This window comes from Camelus dromedarius, chromosome 5, assembly GCF_036321535.1.
Source record: "Camelus dromedarius isolate mCamDro1 chromosome 5, mCamDro1.pat, whole genome shotgun sequence".
Lineage (NCBI taxonomy): Eukaryota > Metazoa > Chordata > Mammalia > Artiodactyla > Camelidae > Camelus > Camelus dromedarius.
The window spans coordinates 31,386,231-31,405,745 of record NC_087440.1 but is presented as its reverse complement, the minus strand read 5'-3'; the positions used below and the strand labels follow the sequence as shown (position 1 = coordinate 31,405,745).

At 54.3% G+C, this 19,515-nt stretch overlaps 2 protein-coding genes across 4 annotated transcripts; both read right to left on the bottom strand.

The window, feature by feature from the left end:
• Positions 1–2,741: 2,741 nt before the first annotated feature.
• MMP14 (matrix metallopeptidase 14) lies at positions 2,742–14,487 on the bottom strand. 2 transcript variants are annotated; one of them, XM_064485812.1, is made up of 11 exons: positions 14,350–14,487; positions 12,617–13,436; positions 8,505–8,653; positions 8,126–8,248; positions 7,442–7,749; positions 6,736–6,901; positions 6,266–6,422; positions 5,964–6,102; positions 5,681–5,831; positions 5,080–5,195; positions 2,742–4,811 (listed from the first exon to the last, which is right to left on the bottom strand). In XM_064485812.1, exons 2-11 carry the CDS (start codon positions 12,719–12,721, stop codon positions 4,480–4,482), a joined length of 1,746 nt encoding a protein of 581 aa, XP_064341882.1. In that variant the 5' UTR covers positions 12,722–13,436; positions 14,350–14,487; the 3' UTR covers positions 2,742–4,479. The 2 variants fall into 2 exon arrangements, with proteins under 2 accessions (XP_064341882.1, XP_064341881.1); XM_064485811.1 differs by having other exon boundaries at positions 12,617–14,386.
• Positions 14,488–14,534: 47 nt separating this feature from the next.
• On the bottom strand, positions 14,535–18,060 carry MRPL52 (mitochondrial ribosomal protein L52). Of its 2 annotated transcripts, none has more exons than XM_010989418.3 (5): positions 17,906–18,060; positions 17,743–17,800; positions 17,601–17,668; positions 15,453–15,517; positions 14,535–15,088 (listed from the first exon to the last, which is right to left on the bottom strand). In XM_010989418.3, the coding sequence occupies exons 1-5, from the start codon at positions 18,043–18,045 to the stop codon at positions 14,979–14,981; spliced, it is 441 nt and encodes a 146-aa protein (XP_010987720.3). In that variant the 5' UTR covers positions 18,046–18,060; the 3' UTR covers positions 14,535–14,978. The 2 variants fall into 2 exon arrangements, with proteins under 2 accessions (XP_010987720.3, XP_010987718.3); XM_010989416.3 differs by having other exon boundaries at positions 17,743–17,803; positions 17,906–17,935.
• Positions 18,061–19,515: the final 1,455 nt, after the last annotated feature.

Genomic DNA, 19,515 nt, shown 5'->3' with positions numbered 1-19,515 from the left:
CAGGCTAGATGACTGGAGTTGGTCTCCTAAAGGAGGTGAATTCAGATTTGGAGCGGGTGGGTTGGAAGGGGTTCCAGGGATTGCAGAACAATGGAGCAAGCTTGCCTGGGGTTTCCCTGGGACCTTAGGGAATGGAAATCACCCCAAAGGCCTCCCCTCTTCATTGGGCCCTGCCACAGACATTCCCCACCCCCACCCCTCCCCTAACTGCTGCCATTGTCCCATTCAGTTCCTCTGACTTTTCAGTCCTGCTACCTCCTCCCTTGCCTCAAATACCTGTTCCTGCCCCCAAGAAGGAAGGTGACTCCTGGCCAAGCAGATTTCTGAGGAAAAGCCCTGCTCCTCTGCGTTCCTGCTACATGGCACCACAGGCAAGCACATGTCTGCTGACAGATTCCACAGAACACACACTGCCACGCAGACACCCCGCTCCACGGGGGCCTACACTGGAAGAGACCCCAGGAGACATGGTCAGAATCTGCCTGTATAGAAAAAAAAAAATCAGACAGACCTGGGTTTTCATTTTGGACTAATGAGCTGTGAGTTTGAGCAAGTCTTATCTGGGCCTCAGTTTTTGCATCTGTAAAATGGGGGCAGTTAGTGCTATGTCCTTGAGTGCTGTGAGGACCTCAGTAGATGTTGGTGTCCCCTTAGCTGGAAAAGGAAGTAGGGATACAGAAGGTAGAGAGGACTGGAAAGTCTGTTAGGTTGTGGGGGAGAAGGGGCCTGGAGGAGGGGCAGTGAAGGACCCGTAGAGCTGGCCAGATTGTGGGGGGTTGCTCTGCTGAGTCCCCTCTCCTTTACAGGGCCCAGTCCTTCTTAGATCTTCCCCTCCCGTCCCATCCCACTGACCCAGTGCCTGGCTGGCAGCATTGGAAGCTTGGGCCCCAGAGAAAAGTGGTGTGACTCCCCCTCAAAACGTGTGGGGTACAGTGGTGGGCAGAGTACAGCCTCTGCTCAGTGCTTGCCCCCAGTCCAGTCTCCTTAGAGCTTGCTTCCCTGGGTTCTGCCCAAACCTCCTCGCAGATTCCCCTTGGCTCCCTCCTGGCTGCTCTAACTCACATGTGCTGCTTTCGAATAAAGGAACTTGGAACCATAGAAACTGGGTCAGGCCCAATGGACAAAGCAGGGTAGGGCCAGTGAAAGCAGTGTTTGCAGGGCTCTCGGGAGCCACAGGACCCTCTGCTCTCCCCTCACCCCAGCCTGACCTGGTGGCTCACTCAGCTGGGGCCTGGTGGGGTCCCCGAGCAGCCTCACTGGGCTGGATCCCTCAGACCCAAGGTGCGTCAGAAGCACGGGACCTTGCAGCCTCCACCCTGGAATTCTCCCTGCTCGTGAAGCCTCTTCCACCTCTTCCCCCTTTGTCCCTGGTCCTCCATTCCCATCTCTCCCCCTTGGCTTCAGGGAGCATCTTGTGATTCCAGAATCAGGGCCAAACAATTTCCTCGTGATGGGGAAACCACACTCCAGCCGCGCGGGAGCCCTAGGCTCCCCCTCCTCTTCCCTCTGGCAGTCCCCCCGCCCCGTGCTCCTCCACTGGCTCCAGCTGTGTTTTGCAGAACTCCCACTGGATAACATCTGTAATTGCCTCCAGATGTGGGCCACAAAAACACAAAGGGGCCATGAGCTCATCTTTGAGCTCCTTGCCACCCGCACGGGCCCCACCACCCCCAGACGCCCGCCCCTGACTTCCCTGAGCCAGCTTCTCAGGGTCCCCATCCCCTCTGGTGAGGGTGGCAGGGAGGTGGTGTCCAACTCCACTGAGACACACAGGCCTTGCCAAACAGCTGTTGGCAGGAGAGGCACAGGAGGCCAGGCATAGGGTCAGGGTTGCTGGCTGGCAGGAAGGTGGGGTACCCCTTCTGCCAAAGCAATCACACCAGCCAGCCCTGAATAGCAGCTGGATAGAACGCCTGGCTTAGGTGGGGCCGGGACTCCTGGAGGCAGGCCGGGGAGAGGGCCTGGGCTGGAGCCTGGGGAGGGCTGGGCTGAGGCAGGAAGGGAAGGAGGGAAGAAAGAGGGCTGCTCCCCTCCAGCTGAGCTGACTCAGCAACTGAGTGATTCCTCCCTCCAGGCTGGTTTGGAAGAAGGGTGGGTCGACAGCCTGGGAACCCTGTCTAGGGCAGCAATTTCTAAGGAAAGGAGAAGGCAGAGCAATGTCATTCTGTCCTTCTGACCTGATCACCCTGCCTTTCCTGGGCAATTGTGGTGAGACCCGTTTGGCCAGAGGCAAGCTGCTTCTAACTGGCCCATGGGGCAACCTCTTCCTTTCCCCTCTGTTCTTTCTGCCCCTGAAAGGGAGCCCCAGGCCTGGGAGAGGGCTGGGGAGAAGTGCCTGCCCCCTGAGCCTGAGGCTGATGGTGATGGGGGATTTCCCCAGCAGCCAGCACGAGGCCTGAGGAACTGGAGCATCTGCGGCTGGGTCACACGACAGGGTAACGCAATTTAGGAAGATTTTCCGAGTGGCCCCAGCTTGGCCACTTCCTCTTGCCTTTGCAGTCCTGGGCCTCTTAGGCCAGGTTGAGAGAGAGCAGCTAGCTGGGCTCTGTGGACCACTCTTCTGCCCCAGGAAGGATGCCCTCCTCCCCAACTCTGGACTATGGATCCCTTTCGTCCACCAATAAATATATTCCTTTACGAAAAATACCAAAATCCCACCTCACTGAAAACCCTGCACGGCCCTCCTGCTTTCCATCCCCCTTGTAGCCACATCCCAGGCACACAAACTGCAGCCACACAAAGAATGTGAAACGGTTTATTCTTCGTGGAAAGGTTGAACAAGGTCAAAAATGTCCTTAGAGGGCACTGACCCAGCCCCGCCCTGCAGGTTCCTGGGGTCGGATGCCTCTGCCCCCCACCCCCACCCCTCCCCATGCCCCTTGTTAACAAAAAGGAACGATTTGAAGGGAATTCATATATAATAATTATAATAAAAATATACATTAAACAAAACAAAAAAAAAACCCCAAACAAGACAACTTTAGCCGAACTGCCAGCACCGTTCACCCCATTTCTCCCACCCCCTGCCCCCCCACCCCTGACATCCCTCTCCTCTCACTGACCCCCCCCCCCAGGGTGTCTCACTCTCCCAAGTCTCCGGTACCATGACCACCTTCAGTGGCCGAAGGAGACTACAAATGTGTGGGCTGGGGGAGGGGGGAGGGTGGGGGGCAGGACACCTGTAGGCTGGGCTGAGGGGCAGGGGGCATCAGGAAGTGAGGGGCTAACCTGACAAGAGATGCCCAGGCACCTGCCCCTTCTCAGAGGCTGGCTGAGGCAGGCTGATCCTCAGCTCCCTAACTAGGTGGCCACTCCCACTTAGGTCCCAAGTCTCCAGTCCCCAGATGTGTGTGCCCTCTCTGCTCCTTTCTTGGGCTCCCTGTCTTCCCCTCTCTGCTGTCTGATCGAAGCAAGGGCACCAAGGAGGAGCAGGTGTGCCTTTCTCAGGCCCTTCCTGAGAGCTCCAATAAAATGTGCCCTCCCCTGGGAACCACAGCCCACCCTGTGGTGTCCCTGGTGGCTTAGCCTGCCAGGCTCCCAGCTGTCCACTCCTGCTTCCCCTCCCTGGTTTGCCTTTTGGTCCTGTCCTGTCCCTTCTGACTGCTCTGCCCATGGGTCCCTACCCCAGCTGCCTGCATTTGAGCAAGTTTCTTTCTCTGGGGCCTCCAGGCTCACCCCCAGGGCTCCGGGCCAAGTCTCTCTCCTTGGCCCCACCCCACCTCGTAGCTGCACCCCCTGGTCTCAGCTCTAGAAACCCTGACCTCCCCATTCGAGGCTAACGTTTGGGAGGGCGGGGCTGTCAAGGGTTTCTGCAGCCCCAGGTTAGTCCTTAATGGCTCAGGCTCCTTCTGTGGATGTTCTCAGGGGCAGGTGGGGCAGAGGCAGACCTGTGGGGAGAGGACTCACCCTCTCTGAGCTTTCCTCCCAAGGTCTTAGGGCGGCTGTGCAGCTCCCACCCCCTCACTCTCTCAGGGTCTCCCCGCCACAACAAGATTAGGTTTCTTTTAGCAGGAAAGAGTTGTGGGAGGCTGCCAATTGGGTACACCTGGGGGCTTGCGGGGCTGGAGAGCCCAGAGCCTCCTGAGGTCAGAGTTCAGAGGTTAAAGGTATGTCAGGGAATGGAAAAGGAGCAGATGACCCCATTTGACCTTTACCAGCGAGGTCTGAGGTTCCTGCCTTCAAGTGCAGAGCCAAGACATTCAGATGGGGCTGAACGTACATCAAGCCACGGGGCCCCTGAGGGGCAGGGGTTGGAAGGGCGGCCCCTGCTCAGCCCCCAGGGGACCCGTCTAGGGAAGAAGCAATGCCAGCGTGGAGGGTGGGAGAGGCCAGTCACGGGACAGAGAAGAAGGGAGGTGGGGGGTGGGGGTGGGGGGAGGGGCTCGGGACGGGTGGGAACAGCCCACCCACCACCACCTGCTGCCACTGGCTTTCAGAGGCAAAGTCCTCGTGGTAGGAGTGGGCGGGCGGCAGTGGGGGTCAGACCTTGTCCAGCAGGGAGCGCTGGCAATACAGCAGCCGCTTGGGGGTCCCGTGGCGTCTGAAGAATAAGACAGCGAGGCCCACCACCAGCACCAAGAGCAGCAGCAGCACAGGCAGCACCACAGCGGCTGCGCTCACTGCCCCGCTGCCCTCCTCGTCCACCTCGATGATGATGACCTCGGTCTCCTCCTCAGTCCCCTCATCCGGCCGGCCCCCGGACGGGCAGCCCATCCAGTCCCGCAGGGCTGACTTGGGGTAGCCCGGCTCGACCTTCAGCTTCTGGTTGTTAAATTTCCAGTATTTGTTCCCCTTGTAGAAGTAAGTGAAGACTGCAGGGTCGGCAAGAAGGTGGCACGGAAGGCAAGAGGCGGGGGCAGCGTCCGGGAGACAAGAGTGGAGAAGGACAGAAGAAAACCTGTCAGTGTGCGAGCCAGCTGAGTTAATCCCCTCGCCCTTCTGAACATCAGTTTGCTCAGCTGTAAAAGCAGGTAATTCTAGCACCAGGTGGAAGGAGTCTGCCCGATACTCTCCATCCTTCCTGCTCTTAAGTCCCTGTTCCCAACCTCCCCTCACGGACACCTCCCGTGCTCCTCTCACCTTCATCGCTGCCCATGAATGACCCTCTGGGAGACTCAGGGATTCCTTCCCAGACCTTGATGTTTTTTGGGTACTCGCTGTCCACGGCCCTGAGCTCCTCATTGAAACGGTAGTACCTGGGAGACAGGAGGAGAAGGGAAGTGGGTGGATGCCAAGCATGTCCTCAGAGGGGAGTGGGACCCAGGACTGAATTCACCAGTGAGCAAAGGGTGGCAGTGGACAGGGAGGGGGACTGAGGTTTTGAGTAATAAGGGCCTGAAGCTGAAAGCAGCGGAAGGTGGGGGTGGAGGGGTGGAAGGGAGGGCCCAGGCTGCAAGGAGCCACCAGCAGCCCTTAATGACAGTGCCGGCAGCTGGGGCAGAGGCACAGTGCTGGGGGCAGGAGGCGTCAAATGACCAGGTCTGAATTGGTGACCCGGTCATATCCCACTCACTCAGCACCTAGTGGAGGCTGCCCATTGCTAGGTAACAGCAGAAGCTCAGCCAGCTTCCCTTCTTCAGGGAAACATCCCAGGGGGAAAGTGGGTCTTCCTCCAGAATTAAGGGAATCTGGTGGTGGTGTCTGAGAAGGGAGGACTGGGGTCAAGGGGCTGAGGTCTTACTTGTTTCCTCGGAAGAAATAGGTCTTTCCATTGGGCATCCAGAAGAGAGCAGCATCAATTTTGTCAGTAGGCAGTCCTCGGCCCAGCTCCTTAATGTGCTTGGGGTAGCCAGGCTCCAGGGAAGCTTCGTCGAACACCCAGTGCTTGTCTCCTGGGGTTGGAGGGGGAAGGGCAGGGTTGGGGTTCCACCTGGGCTCTAGGGTCCTTGGAGGAGTCAAGTGGAATCTGCTCCTCCAGGGAGACCCTCCCCTCACCCAAAGACTAAGGCAGAATGTCTGGTTACCTTTGAAGAAGACAAACTTGCCATCCTTCCTCTCATAGGCAGTGTTGATGGATGCGGGCAGGCCCCGCCAGAACTGGCCAATGGGCATGGGGTATCCATCCATCACCTGGTTTTTCCTCACCCGCCAGAACCAGCGCTCCTGGGAGGCAGTTCATTATGTCTTGTAGCTTAGTCCTCCAGCTCAGTCCCCAAAGCTCCCCCTGCCTCAGTTTTAGTATTTAGTCCTCCTGCTGCTGTTTCCACCCAGCCTCCCAGCCAGAGAGCCCTTCTGTCCCCTAGACCAGCCCACTTCTTCCTCTCACCTTGAAGACAAACATTTCCCCTCGGAGCATGGCCACGGTGTCAAAGTTCCCGTCACAGATGTTGGGCCCATAGGTGGGGTTTTTGGGCTTATCAGGGACAGAGGGCCTGGAGGTGGTCCTGGGTTGAGGGGGCATCTTGGTGGGGAACCCTGACTCACTCCCTGGGGCAGAGAACATGAAGGGCACTTCAGACTTGGTGGCAGAGTTGGAGGAAGGAATAGACATAGGGGCAGATGACACCTTTCTAAAGGTGTGGAAGGACCTTTGGGGGAGGGGAGGCTGAAGCAATCAACTGGGGAAGGACAGAAAAGATGGGATCAAAGGTGGGAGTGGATGGGGCAGGGGCAGGTGGGGAGGGGGTGTGGGGGAAGTGGGGGTTACTGCAGGGCATGAGGGAGGGGAGAATGCACAGGCCTGAGAGACCAGGAAGGGATAAGGAGCAGAAAGGAGCAGATGTGGGTGCAGAATACTTGCCATAAAGTTGCTGGATGCCCCGGCGGTCATCATCAGGCAGCACAAAGTTCTCCGTGTCCATCCACTGGTAAAAGGGCGCCATGATGGCCGAAGGGTCATTGGAATGCTCAAGACCCAGAGCATGGCCCAGCTCGTGCACAGCCACCAGGAAGATGTCATTCCCTGGAGGGATGGGGATGGGTATGATGGCAGCCTGGGTCCTGTCCCTCAGACCCCTGCTTCCCCACCAAAAGCTTCAGGTTCACACTGAAGTCTGCCTGCCATCTTTTCCACCTAAAGCGACCAAATCCTAAGGTCCAGACTCATATTTGGCAGCCGAGGCACAACGCCAGTCATCAGCTCTCCTGGGTGGAGGTGAGAGAGTGTTCTGGGGCTGGAGCCCAGTCCCAGCAAGAGTTAGGGTAAAGGAAGCTAAGGCCCTGTGTGGGCCCCAGTTTCTCCCAGGAGCTGGCCATAGCATTTGCCTGGAAAAGTGGATGATGCGGAAGCTTTGAAGTCTTTGGCTAAGAAGTCAGTTATTGGGTGAGAGAAGGGACCAGATGTAAATAGCTCAGGACAGGATTCCTGCTTTCATTGGAAGTCAGACCAGGAGATTTTTGTGGTTCCCCCAAAGCCTTGAGACTTGGGCAGGAGGCTGGAGAACCCCGTACAAATGACTATGGACTGTCTCAGGGATAAGAATCCCAGGGCTACCTCACTCACCATTCAGATCCTCATTTCGGACGGTCCAGGGCTCGGCAGAGTCAAAGTGGGTGTCCCCGCCAATGTTGGGGCCTGGGAAGTAGGCGTGGGCCAGGAAGCCACCCTCACCATCGAAGGGTGTGCTGTCACCATGGAAACCCTCAGCAAAGAAGATCATGATGTCAGCCTGCTTCTCGTGGCCCTCACGGATGTAGGCATAGGGAACCTCTCGGAAGCGCAGCGGCGTGGCACTCTCCCACACGCGGAATGCCTTGCGGATGGCCTCGAATGTGGCGTACTCGCCCACCTTGGGGGTGTAGTTCTGGATGCTGAGGTCCAGCCACGTGGGGAGAGGATAGGAGTGTGTTAGGATAACAAGAGGCACAACTCTCCTTCCCTGGACTCTCCCAGGTTTGACCGAACCACCCAGCCACCTTTGTCTGACCCAGCTCTTCCTGCCGCCTCACAATGCCTCTGCCCCAAGAACTGAGGGCCCAGGGGACCTTCAGGCTTTGGCCTTCTAGCCCTGGGGTACACCCTCCACAGGCTGCATCTCTCTCTAGGATTACAGCCATTTTCCTCCCTACTCCCAAGGAGGCTTCCCAGGAACAAGGTGAGTAGGGCAGGGGGCCTCTGAGTCTCTAAGCACAACTGAGAGGGAAGGGGAACCCGATGTGAGAAAGGCCACTTGCCTGTTGGACTCACCAGAAAGTGATCTCATTATGCTGCCATTTGAGGCCCTGGATGGCATAGCGCTTCCTTCGCACATTGGCCTTGATCTCAGCCCCAAACTTGTCTGGAACACCGCAGCGGGGGCGCCTCATGGCCCTGGGGTGGGTTGGGGTATGAGGATTGTGGTCAGGAGAGTGTGTGAAAGAGAAAGGGCTTCAGAAGAGAGGGGGACTGCCGGGCCCCAGGGTCACTGTGGGGAAGAGCCAAGGTCAGGAGGTCCGGGTCAACAGGAGAGGGTGAGGAGCAGCTGGTGGGAACGCGGAAGGGGGCGGAATTCAGGCGGCAACCTCTCTGGTGCATGGTGTCGTGTCGGTGGATGCTGGCAGAATTCCTGCCGGGGTCTAGCACTTACTTCATGGTGTCTGCATCAGCCTTGCCTGTCACTCGCAGACCGTAGAACCTCTGCATGGCAGCGATGGCCGCTGAGAGTGACTGGGGCGAGCGCTGTGTGTGGGTACGCAGGTCCCCGGGGGGCAGGTAGCCATACTGCTGCAGCCAGGCCTGTAGGGAAAGGGATGTGGCTTGGAGCAGCCCCACCTGGCCCCAGAGGACCCTCTGCCTCCTCATGGCACCTGGAGCACACTCTTGGCTTGGTGTGGAAAGGGCAATGAGCTTCCAGCCTGGCTCAGGCAGTAGGGCTGGAGGAACTCCCAGGCTGGACCCAAACTCTGGCCCAGGCCCTAGCATGGCTTATCCTCTTAGAGGGGCGGGGAGCCACAGCTTTGAGCCTTGGCTGTAAGTCCTCTGCTGGGAGCCCTGGTAGTTTGAGTTCTAGGATGTCTTCTCTGAGCTGAGGTTCCTTCCAGCACTTTCGTTCTCTGTGTCAGTGTTCTTGTAAATACAGCATGTCCCACCAGAGGCTGGGTTGAGCCCATGGTGGCTGGAGAGGGGAGAGGCTGAGGGGACTCCATTCTGGGGCTTGGCATGAGGCCCTCCTGGGACAGGCATGCTGTGCCTCCAGGATCTTCACAGCCGAGATCTTTTCAGAAGGGATGGCAGAAAAGGAGCGAGGGCTCAGGCTGGCTGCTGACAGGGGAAGCTGGGGCCTTTGGAGGTGGTGGGAATGTGATCTAGCCGCAGAGCCAGGATCCTGCCACTGTCCCCATCCAAACAGCATCTGACCTAGGGCTTGGGACCTAAAGACTCACTTAAGGTTCTCAGTAGAGGGAATGGGAGATTGGGGTGGTGGTCAGGGTTAGTATTTTATTGAGTATTTTGGCAACTGTAGGTTATTTCAGGTATGTTGTGAATTGTTCATAACATAAAGGCTGGCATACTGCCTGTAGGTAAAGCTAGGTTTCTGGCGTTTGATTGAAAGGTATACACACACTGCAAAGCCCTGTTGAGGAAAAAGTCAGCCTTTATTGTAAGAACAATGGTGTCTTTTCCTAAAGCCTGAAAAGTAAAACGAGACAAGTTATAAATGGAATATGAGCATCCTGGGATCCTCCTATGGGGAAATACTACTCAGACAGCTCTGCTCCCTGCTCCAGCTTTACCTTCTGAAGGAGTCCAGAGGGGACTGCAGGGTGCCTGGGAGGGGAGCTTGGAACACAGAGGGGTGCTGCATCCCCTCGGTCATTAGGTTGGCTCTCCATGTCACCCTTCACCGCCAGGCCCAGGTCCTGGCTCTGGTTGTGGAGCCGTGCTCTTGCATTGGGGCTGGGGGTGATTCAGGAGCAGCTGACTGGGGACCTGAGCCCGCAGGGGCAAGAATTGCAACATGGTTCTGGGAAGTGATCCCCCAAGGCTGATGACGGGTGTTAGGGCCCAAGATGTAAACAACACAGCCTCTCCTCAGCCAACAGGCCTGGCCAGAACAACCCTAGCACCACCCGGCTCAGAGAGCCCCTCCTTGGGGGGCTGGGGAGCGGGGAGGGGAAGTTTAACCTCTGGTATACCAGAGTGCAGCAAAGCAGGCTGCTCCTGTCCTGGGCTGCTCTCCCAGGAGCTCTAAACTTGCTCTGACCCGCACTGGCTGATGCCACAGCTTGTGCCTGCAGGAGGCCTGCTGTGGCCTGTGCCCAACTATGCAGGCAACTCCCTTTGCCCCTGCCTCACCTGTAGGGTAGTCACACCCCAGGCTTATGACCTCTGCTGGGGGAGCAGCTGCTTCAGCTCTGGGAAAGGATGGGAGTGGCCTGCTGCTGGAGCTGGAAGTCAGGGGGAGTGAGGTCAGGCCCTCAGCTCTCAGGGGGTAAAGCTGAAGGGAATTCTCCTAGGGCAGGATGACAGGAGGGACAGTGGCAGAGAGGTAGGGAGAATCCATATCCGGGAGCTCTGGGATAAATCCCTCTTCTGGATGAGTCTTTCAAGAAGGTAGGCAGATCTAAATACTCACACCCACAACCTCCACTTCATATCCAATAGAGAAAGGTGGAGACTTAGTCAAGTAAAGGAGTCAAGAGAGCCACAAGTCCTGGAAAGGAAGTGCTCCCATTCCTCTCCTCCTCCCAGGCCTAGGCTCTGAGCAAAGCAAGAACCACAGAGGAGACGATGAGGTTGGAACCACAGAAGAGAGGACTCTTGTGTCTGCGGCTGAGTGGGGGAAGGGCTGAGTGCCAGACAGGCCAAGGGGAGGAGAGGGCTGCCCGGGAGCTGGTGCAGGACTCTGGAGGCCTGATGGGAGGGAGCTGGCTCCCTGAGGCCTGGGCCACCCCAGCTCTCCCTCCAGACTGGCCTGGAGAGGGAGCAACTATGTTGGGTCAGAGAACTCAGTCGGCCGGCTTTGTTGAGAAAACTGAGTGGTGCAAGATACTCCCCTAGGGGAAAGTCAAGGACAAGGAACTGCTCCCACTCCAAGGCCCACTCCTCCAGCCTGGGAGTCCTGGAGGGGATTGGGGGGAATCTCTGGCTTTTCCACAGGCCCTGGATCTGCCTGTTGGCCTGCTGGCTGTTGGCCTGCTCCTCCCTCCCTCCCTCTGCCTCCCACCCCTCCATGGCCCAGAAGCAAATGGTGGTTCTGGCACTGGGACTACCCATGACCCACTTAAAACAGAGCCAGGGCTGCTGCCCCTCCCCTAGGGGACCTAGTAGGGCAGGGAGGGAAGGAAGGCAGGGCAGGCAAAGTTGGCAGCAGGAAGCCCCCCAGAAGCCCAGGCTCCTTTTGTTAGGAGCTCTCCCCTCAGGCCTCTGATGAAGACTGCAGGCCTGGAAAGAGGATGCTGCCTCCTCCTCCTGGACGGTGTCAGGCTTAGCCCCTGGGCAGATTTTCACTCTCCCTGGTCACCCTCATTCCTTGGGCCACATGTTTCCTTTCAGCCTCAGATCCCTTCAGGACAGAGAGAGTGTGTTCCTTCTGGAGATGTTTCCTCCGGGGGTGGGACCAGGGCTGGGACCAGGAGCAAGGAAGCCAAGTCCAGATCCCCTCCCCCTGCTCCGGCCCTTCCCGGCCCCTCCCGACCGCACCCAGGCCCTGGCGGTGCTGAGTGGGTTGGAATGGCCCAAAATAAGAAGCTGATCAAATCCGTCTCCCACCTTCACCCCAAAATAAAAGAGAGACGAAAAACTTCCTCAGACAACTCCCACGCGGCTTCCGGGCCGGGTGGGCCACCGTCGGGGAATGGGTGGGGGGGCGCCCGAGTCAGTGGAGACATGTGCAGGCGCCCAGGGCCAGGCCCTCACCCCAGCTCCCCGGTACGACGCCCCCAGTATCCCTGCAATTAACATAAAAAAGCAATTAACAGAAAGAGCCTAAAGGCGCCGATGGGGGTGCGGAGGCCGGAGAGGAGGCGGCGGCCCAGCCGAGCCCCCAGCTCACAAGGAGAGCTTTGTGTGTCCGGAAACGCGGGCCAGGGCGCCAGCGCCGGGACCCTCGACGCCAGGGCTCCAGGCCGGGACACGGAGGGTCCTCTCGGGGAGGCAGGGATGGGCTGAGGGCCGAGCCCGCTCCGCTGCCCACCCCCGACCCCACCTGGCCTCGGGTGCGTCCGGGGAGGGCCGGGACCGCCCGGGAGGCGGCAGCGGCGGCTGCAGCGTGGGGGGCCACCGGGCCCTCCCGGCCGCCCGAGCGCTGGCGAGCGCCGGCGGGAGAGCGCTGGCGAGCTGGAAAGTTGAAGAAACAACAAACTCTCGTACATGACAAGAAACCAGGACAGCGCGGGTCTGAGCGGAGTCCAAATATTTATCAGGCTCCCGACTGGTTCCAGAGCTGAGCTCAGAGCCCAGGGGAACTGGGGAGGGGTGCGGAGTGGGCCCCAGCTAGAAAATTCTTCCACGGAAAGGAATGGGAAAGAAAGTCGGCGGCGTGTTGGGGGTGGAGGGGTTAGTTGGAGGAGGCAAAAGTCGGATCGACTTGGAAGTTTGAAGATGAGGAGGGAAAGGAAAGGAAGGGGGATCCTGCAGGCCGAGGCATCCAAGACCCCGAGAGCCCTCCTCTCCGAATGGGGGCTGTCCCCTTGGAGACCCCCGGGCTCGCCTCCCCGGCGGGCGCGACTCCGGGCAGGGCCGGAGGAGCTCACTTACTTCGGGGCTGAAGCTGCTTTGGGCAGAGCTGAGGGAGGCGAGCGCGGAGGCGAGCGTGAGCAGGGGGAGCAGCAGACTGCGGGCACGTCGTGGGGCGGGAGACATGGTCCGCGACCGTCCGGGCCGCCGGGCCGTGCGGGCTCCGCGGCGGGGCCCAAGCCCTGGGGTCGCGCCGCCACTCCCTCGGGCGCCTTTGTCTTCGGGAGGCACTGAATTTGGATTCCTAGAGCGCTGTCAGCTTGGAGATGAAGGGGTTGTTCTTGAAAGCGCCTGTTTGCTCGTCCCCTCTTTTCCGTTTTTTGATCTTTCTTCTGCTTAGTCGGCGAACTGCATCGCGAGCCCTCTCGCTCTCTTTCTGGTCCCTCCCTTCTCCCACAGCCTCCCTCCGCCCCCGCCCCAATGCCCTCCTTTCTCCGTGCGGACGTGGTTGTTTCTGAATCCAATTACAGCCAAGAGCCGGGGGGAAAAAAAAAAAACCTAAGTTGCCTTTCTGTGGTGGAGGCTGCCATCTGCAGGGTTGAGGCCACAGCTGAGAGCGGGGGGCTGTGGGGGGACTCAGGGGACGGGATGTGGGAGACTTTCTCCCACTAAGCATATTTTGAGTGGCTTGATTCCTCTGGGATTCAGCGTTTGTCTCACCTCCGTGGGAAGTACTGTGAGGTTCAGTGGCTGGTGCAAATAAGGAGCTCAGAGTCTGGGATGGTGGTGGGGGCTCTTCCCTGTCAAGAAACCCGCTTTGAGGGGTCATCAGCTGGGACCTGCGGCTCAACCATATTGAAATTTTTGGCCCCTATTCTTGACAATCACCTCTGTCTCTCTCCTGCCAAAGAAATGTAACAGTAAAAAAACTCAACCCCCCACTGACAAATCCCACCACCACACTGGATCTGGGACTCCTGTTCTTGGAGAAATACAAATGTGCTCCCTTCATTGTTGTCACTTACAATCTGCTGCTCCTTAAACTAGAACTCCCTGGGGAGGAACAGAGTGTGAAGCCATGGAATCTGGCAAAAGGCAAATCAAGTTTGGTGAAATTGCTAAAAAAACAGAGAATGGGAGTTAGGACTGTGGAGCTTAGTTCACCTCAACACCGGAAAAGGAGGCAATCTCTTAAAGAGTATAATCTCCTCCTTCAGGGACTGACTAGACTCTGAGAACAAAAGGTGGAGGTATGCAGGGAAGGGGGAGGGCAGGCTAGAGCTGGCATGGCAGTGGGAAAGGGAGACAGATAAGAGGCTGAGGGCTAGATCTGGATAAGCAACACAACAGAAGCAGGAAAAGTGTGGGAGACAGAAAACTCGACCATCAGCGAAATCTAAGATCCAAGAATTGCACTGGTCAGCGAGAGAGGAAGGCGGTAGTGGGGGGAAGAAGGGAGGGAAAGAAACAAGGGAAGGAATAAAGGAGGCTGGACAGAAATTAGGTGAGGTAGAAAGTTACAGAAATCCTAGAGATCTAGGAACTATCACATATCTGTGGCAGAAGAATGCAAGAAAAGTCTGTTGCTCTGTATTGTAATGGGAGCAAAGGTCCTTTCCCCCCCTAGAATCCACGGGAGGAGCCATGATCAATAAAATGGAAGATTTCCCCAGGGCCTGTGCAGCTATCGGGTTTGTGGGAGGTATATGGTGGCTATTAGATACCTCTTCCACAGTGACTGTTTGGGGGCTGAGCACCTCAGGGCTCCCCTACACAAATGGGGGTCGGGAAGTGCACGCCTCTCTCCAACCAACCTCTGGAGTTCAGTCAGAACCACAGAAACTGCAGGATCCAACTCTGTAGCAGAACATGCAACACCCAAGTCTGGTTCTTCTCATGTTAGCCTTTCCAGTGGGAGTATCCTCCTGGGCCACATATGGGCAGTTTAGGAAAACTGGTATCAGTTGCTTGCCAAGAAGTGGATCTCAGTTGGAAAACCTTTTTCATCAAAACATTTATTAAATACATAGCTGCATGTGGCCTGAGCTGTGTATGGGCTGTTAAAGGCTTAGGTGCCTGGCTAAAACCAGGAAACCTGTTGCCCCCTTTTCATGTTCGCAGAGCAGCTCCTGCTCATAGCTGGGCCAGTCCTATGGCCTACAAAAGAGGGGATAAATATCCCAGAGCAAGATTTTGCTGAACTGGAATAGAGCCAGGGGTGAGAGCACTGAGCCAACCCTTCCAGGCAGTGATCTTACAGGCTGTTCTTCCTGGTGTCCATACTTTTTGCTCTGAAGACAGATGGGGCACATAAAGGCTTTCTTCTGGCTGGGATGATGCATCTAGGTGATAGAAAAGAAAGCCAGAGAGAAGCTGCGGAAGGGAGACAAGAGCTGCTTTTTACTGACTTGGTTGTGGCTTCTGCAGTAGAGCCCCTTTGGGTTTAAGAGCATTCTTCTGCTTCCTTTCTTCTTCCTGCAACTTCTCCTGCTGCCTGCGCTGCCATGCCTGTAATCCAGCATCCATTTCCTGTGACAGCAGTACAACTCGTCTCTGAAACAGACAGGAAAACAGTGTGGATAACATCTGGGGCTTGGGTGCTGCACCATATATCCTTTCATTCACAGATCAAAGCCAGAGGTTTCAGCTGGAAAATGACACTGTTGACTGGGGAAGGGGTGGGACCAGGTCCGGGGCTAGGAAGCGGGAGGAAGGCAGCAAAATGTGTGTCTACTCCTGGTTCCTGCCCTAGGAGTGCCACGCTCTACCCCCCTTCTCACAGGACTGTTAAAACCTTTGCCTGGGAGTGAGGGGTATACATTAGTTTAGGTGCCAACATAGCTCAAGACAAATTACGATTTAATTTTCTCCCCCTAATTATACACAGGTTGCCCTGGCTGAGGCTCTAGCCACTCACTGCAAACTTTTCCCTTTGGGCTTTCCTTCGAAGCTGGCCTTTCATCGGAGGAGCGGGGCGGCCATCTGCAGATAGAAATGAGAGAAAAGGCAAGTGTTAGAGAGGGCCTGCAGTGTCCTAGGAAAGCGGCTGTGATAGGAAGGAGGGAAGAACCAATCTCCTCCCTTCCATTTCACACTTATTGTAGCTTAACTTAGAACACTTCCCTCATCTTTAAAGGTGAGGTATGCCAGAACCACCAAGAATAAGCCCCTAGGTATGTTCCTACTCGATTTTACTTACCCCTCATTAGCTGGGAATTCCAGGTCCTTTGCAATGCTGAATCGCCTGTATTATCTTCAGAAACCCTCCACTCAAGCAATCTGATTACTGTTCTGCTCACCAGTAAGCCCTTGGTAAATTCCATCTCACTCCATAATGAAACACCCTCTTTTCCTTTCCTTCCAGCCTAATTCTCATCCTTAGGCCCACCTCAAGGCCTGTCCCAGAAATTCTTCTCTAACCTCTTAACTGTCAGTTCTCTTTTCTGAAAGAAGCACATATCCATCATTTACTATTCATCTATTTGCTTTGGGACATTTATTGTACTGTTGGTTGTTTTTAGCCATATTTAGCCACCTCAAATCCTTCTGGAAAGGGGCAGAGCACTGAATTATTATTTTATTTTTTAAAATGTCCATGCTTTGTTTTTCCAGCTAGACTTTAAGTTCTTTGGGATCAGGGACTGTATCCCTTGCTTTCACTGTCGTGCAGTGTAGACACGTAACAAAAATTCAATAAATATCTGCTGACTCGCTGAAAAGATGCAGTATCTGACCTAAAGTAGTTTATAATGGAGACAAAAAGAACACTTACTTTCTACAGATGAAGAAAGAAAAAAACCCCCCAAAAACAAAACAAAACAAAAAACCCAAAAAGACAGACGGAAAACTGCCCAAAATTTTGAAAGCAAGACAAGTAAGATTACTTATCAGGAAAGGGAACCAATACTGTGTGTATCAGGTGCTTTACACCCGTCATTTCATTTTATCCTTACAAGAACCATACAAGATAGCTATTGTTCTTTTACAAATGTGGAAACTAAGAGATACAATTAAGGAACTTGTCCAAGACCACAAAGTTAGCAAGTAGGGAAGCCTAGATTAAGAATCAATTCCAGAGTCTTTCCACTATTTCCGTACTACTTCAAGGAGAATCAAGGCTTCCTACAGGAAGTAACAAGTAGAAAAAAATCTTCACCATCCTCTCAGCCACCAAGTATCTGATTAAGCAGGGTCATACTCATAGAATCTAATACTGGGGGAGGTACAGATCAATGGCAGAGTGCACGCCTAGCATGTATGAGGTCCTGGGTTCAATCCCCAGTATCTCCATTAAATAAACAAACAAACAAACAAATAAATAAATAACGTAACGCACGCCCCACCCCCCGGCCAAGAAAGAATCCAACATTCAGGTCTCTGTGTTGTTGAGGGTGGCTTGGACTCTGCTCAGTTCTAGTCTTGGCTTTGCCATTACCTAGCTGTGTGCTCCCAGGCAATTCACTTCTGTAGGCCTCAATTTTCCCATCTGTGAACCTGAGTCCCATTGTTGTGAGGCGTGGCTTCAACTTTTCTAACATCCTTCCTTTCTAGGGAGAACATTTTCTGTTTTTCTTCCCCCTTTTTTCTTTTTTTTAAAGCAGAGGAAGAAACTTTTCTGAAGGGAGGCCGCCATCCTCAGTACTCACTCTTCTATGCCTCTCTCTGAGACGCTCATTTAGGCAGCCTTTCGAAGAGCTCTCCCTGCGCTTAGTAACAAAATCTCAACGATGTACTTAACTTACCATAAAGAAGGGTGGTTCTCCCTAACTTAAAAAAAACCCAATGTCTCTCTTCGAGAAACGTAAAGTCTTGTCCCTCCCAGGACACCCCAAATCAGGATTATCTTCTGCGTATCCCCACAAGCCAAGAAGATCCTGTCTAGCTTTACTTTCCATAGTTTAATTTACAAAATAAACAACAGGATTTCTATTCCCAACTCCAAATATACAGTTCAATACGTTGTCCACTCAGACACACCCCCACCATGACACCATCCCCCTACTCCGTCCAGGGGCGTTCCCTCTAGGTGAAAATCTCCGAAGTAAACTGTCAGATCAGCGCTCACCCGCGTAAGACCAGTCTGGGAGTTCCGTAAGGGTCCCGTAGCCGGAGGGGTTGGCAGCAAGGCCCTGCCTGGACGGAGAAAAAGTCTGGTGAGGATTCAGCCCAGCTTCTGACCACCCAAATCCCCCCAGACCGGCACTCACTGGAGTCGCCACTGGCCGCCAGCCCGAGCCGCGGCGCCGCAATGCAGCCTCCGAACACCTGCTGGGAAAACAGGGCAGAGTTGGGAAAGAGGCCGTGCCGCCAGCTCTGGGGTCCCGGGCGAGCCCCCTACGAGCTCCCTACGCCGACCCTACACCCACTTACCGGAGAGCAATATACCCAAAGCTTCCATGCTGAGGCGGAGGAGCCGGAAGTGGGCGTGGCCTTTGGGGCCACGCGCGACGCTGCGGGGGAAGCCGGAAGCTGCCATCTTGAGTGTAATTTTCATTCAGGGGCCCCGCCATCTTGGCTTGTCGTACGGAATAGACGGACAAAACTGCTTCCCGGGTTTTTTTGGGCGAGGACGGTTGTTCTGCGTTTGCATCTTCATTGGTGATTACAACCTGGGTGGAAGTCGCGTCCTCCCAGACTAAACTGTATTAAATGGTTTCCCCTTCCCTCTTCTGGATCGCCCCGCATTGGTCTCTAGTCCTTTTAAATTTATTTCTAACTTTTATCTCAGTTGAGTAATATCCACGTGACCTCATTCTGTCTTCTGGCATCACTGTAATTTTTTCTTTTTTTTTTTTTTGCCAGCCTGAGTCAAATCAAGAGTGAATTAGAATATTTGGATTTCAGTTCTCACACTGATTAATCTAACAAAATTGAAGAGCTTATATGTGACAAGCACTGTATTCTGTGCAGGAGGTTCTGTGGAAACAAAGTAGACGTCAATTAGGATAGAGCTCCCAGTCTAAAGAGATACGACAATAATCAAATAATCACATACATTACTGTAATAATAATACAGCTGGGAAGGGAAGTAGGGGTTGTTTGGGAGCATATAATAGGAACTTGATCTGGAATAGGCCGTCAAAGAAGGCCTTCCTGAGGAAGAGATATTGGAGCTAAGATCACATTCCATTTTTATAAGAGCTATCACCATACGTTGTCTACTATAACCCTTGCAAAAACTTTGTGAGGTAGGTACTAGTCAGTGGCAAACCCAGATCCATGGCTGTTTCCCTCTTTTTTTTTTTTTAATCACTCACAGACATACTTTGTTTAATTGCACTTTGCAGGTACTGCATTTTTTACAAATGGAAGGTTTGTAGCAACCTTACACGGAGGAAGTTTATCAGTGCCAATTTTTTAAGCAGCATTTGCTCACTTGGTTTCTCTGTCACACTTTGATAATTCTCAAAATATTTCAAGCTTTGGCAATATTATTATATTTGTTATGGTGTTCTGTGATCAGTGATCTTTGATGTTACTACTGTAATTGTTTCAGCACTTTTTAGCAATAAAGTATTTTTAAATTAAGGTATGTACTTTTTCTTAGACATAGTGCTATTGCACACTTAATAGACTACAGTATGGTGTAAACATAACTTTTATAGGTACTGGGAAACTGAAAAATTGGTGAGGCTCACTTTATTGCAGTATTTACTTTATTGCAGTGGTCTGGAACCCAACCTGCAGTATCTCCGAGGTATGCCTGTACTTGCTTTGGGGAAGTAATTTATCCAAAATTTCTTTATTTTTCTTTAATTTTAAATTTTAATTTTTTTCCAGTTTTTTGGTAGGGAGGGGAGGTAGTTTTATTTATTTGTTTGTTTATGAGCTGGTACTGGGGATTGAACCCAGGACCCCGTGCATGCTAAACACGCGCTCTACCACTTGAGCTATACCCTCGCCCCTTATCCTTAATTTCTTCATTAAAAAAAAAGCTTAGTATATCACATTTATGAAAACATTTCAAGAATGATAAGGTA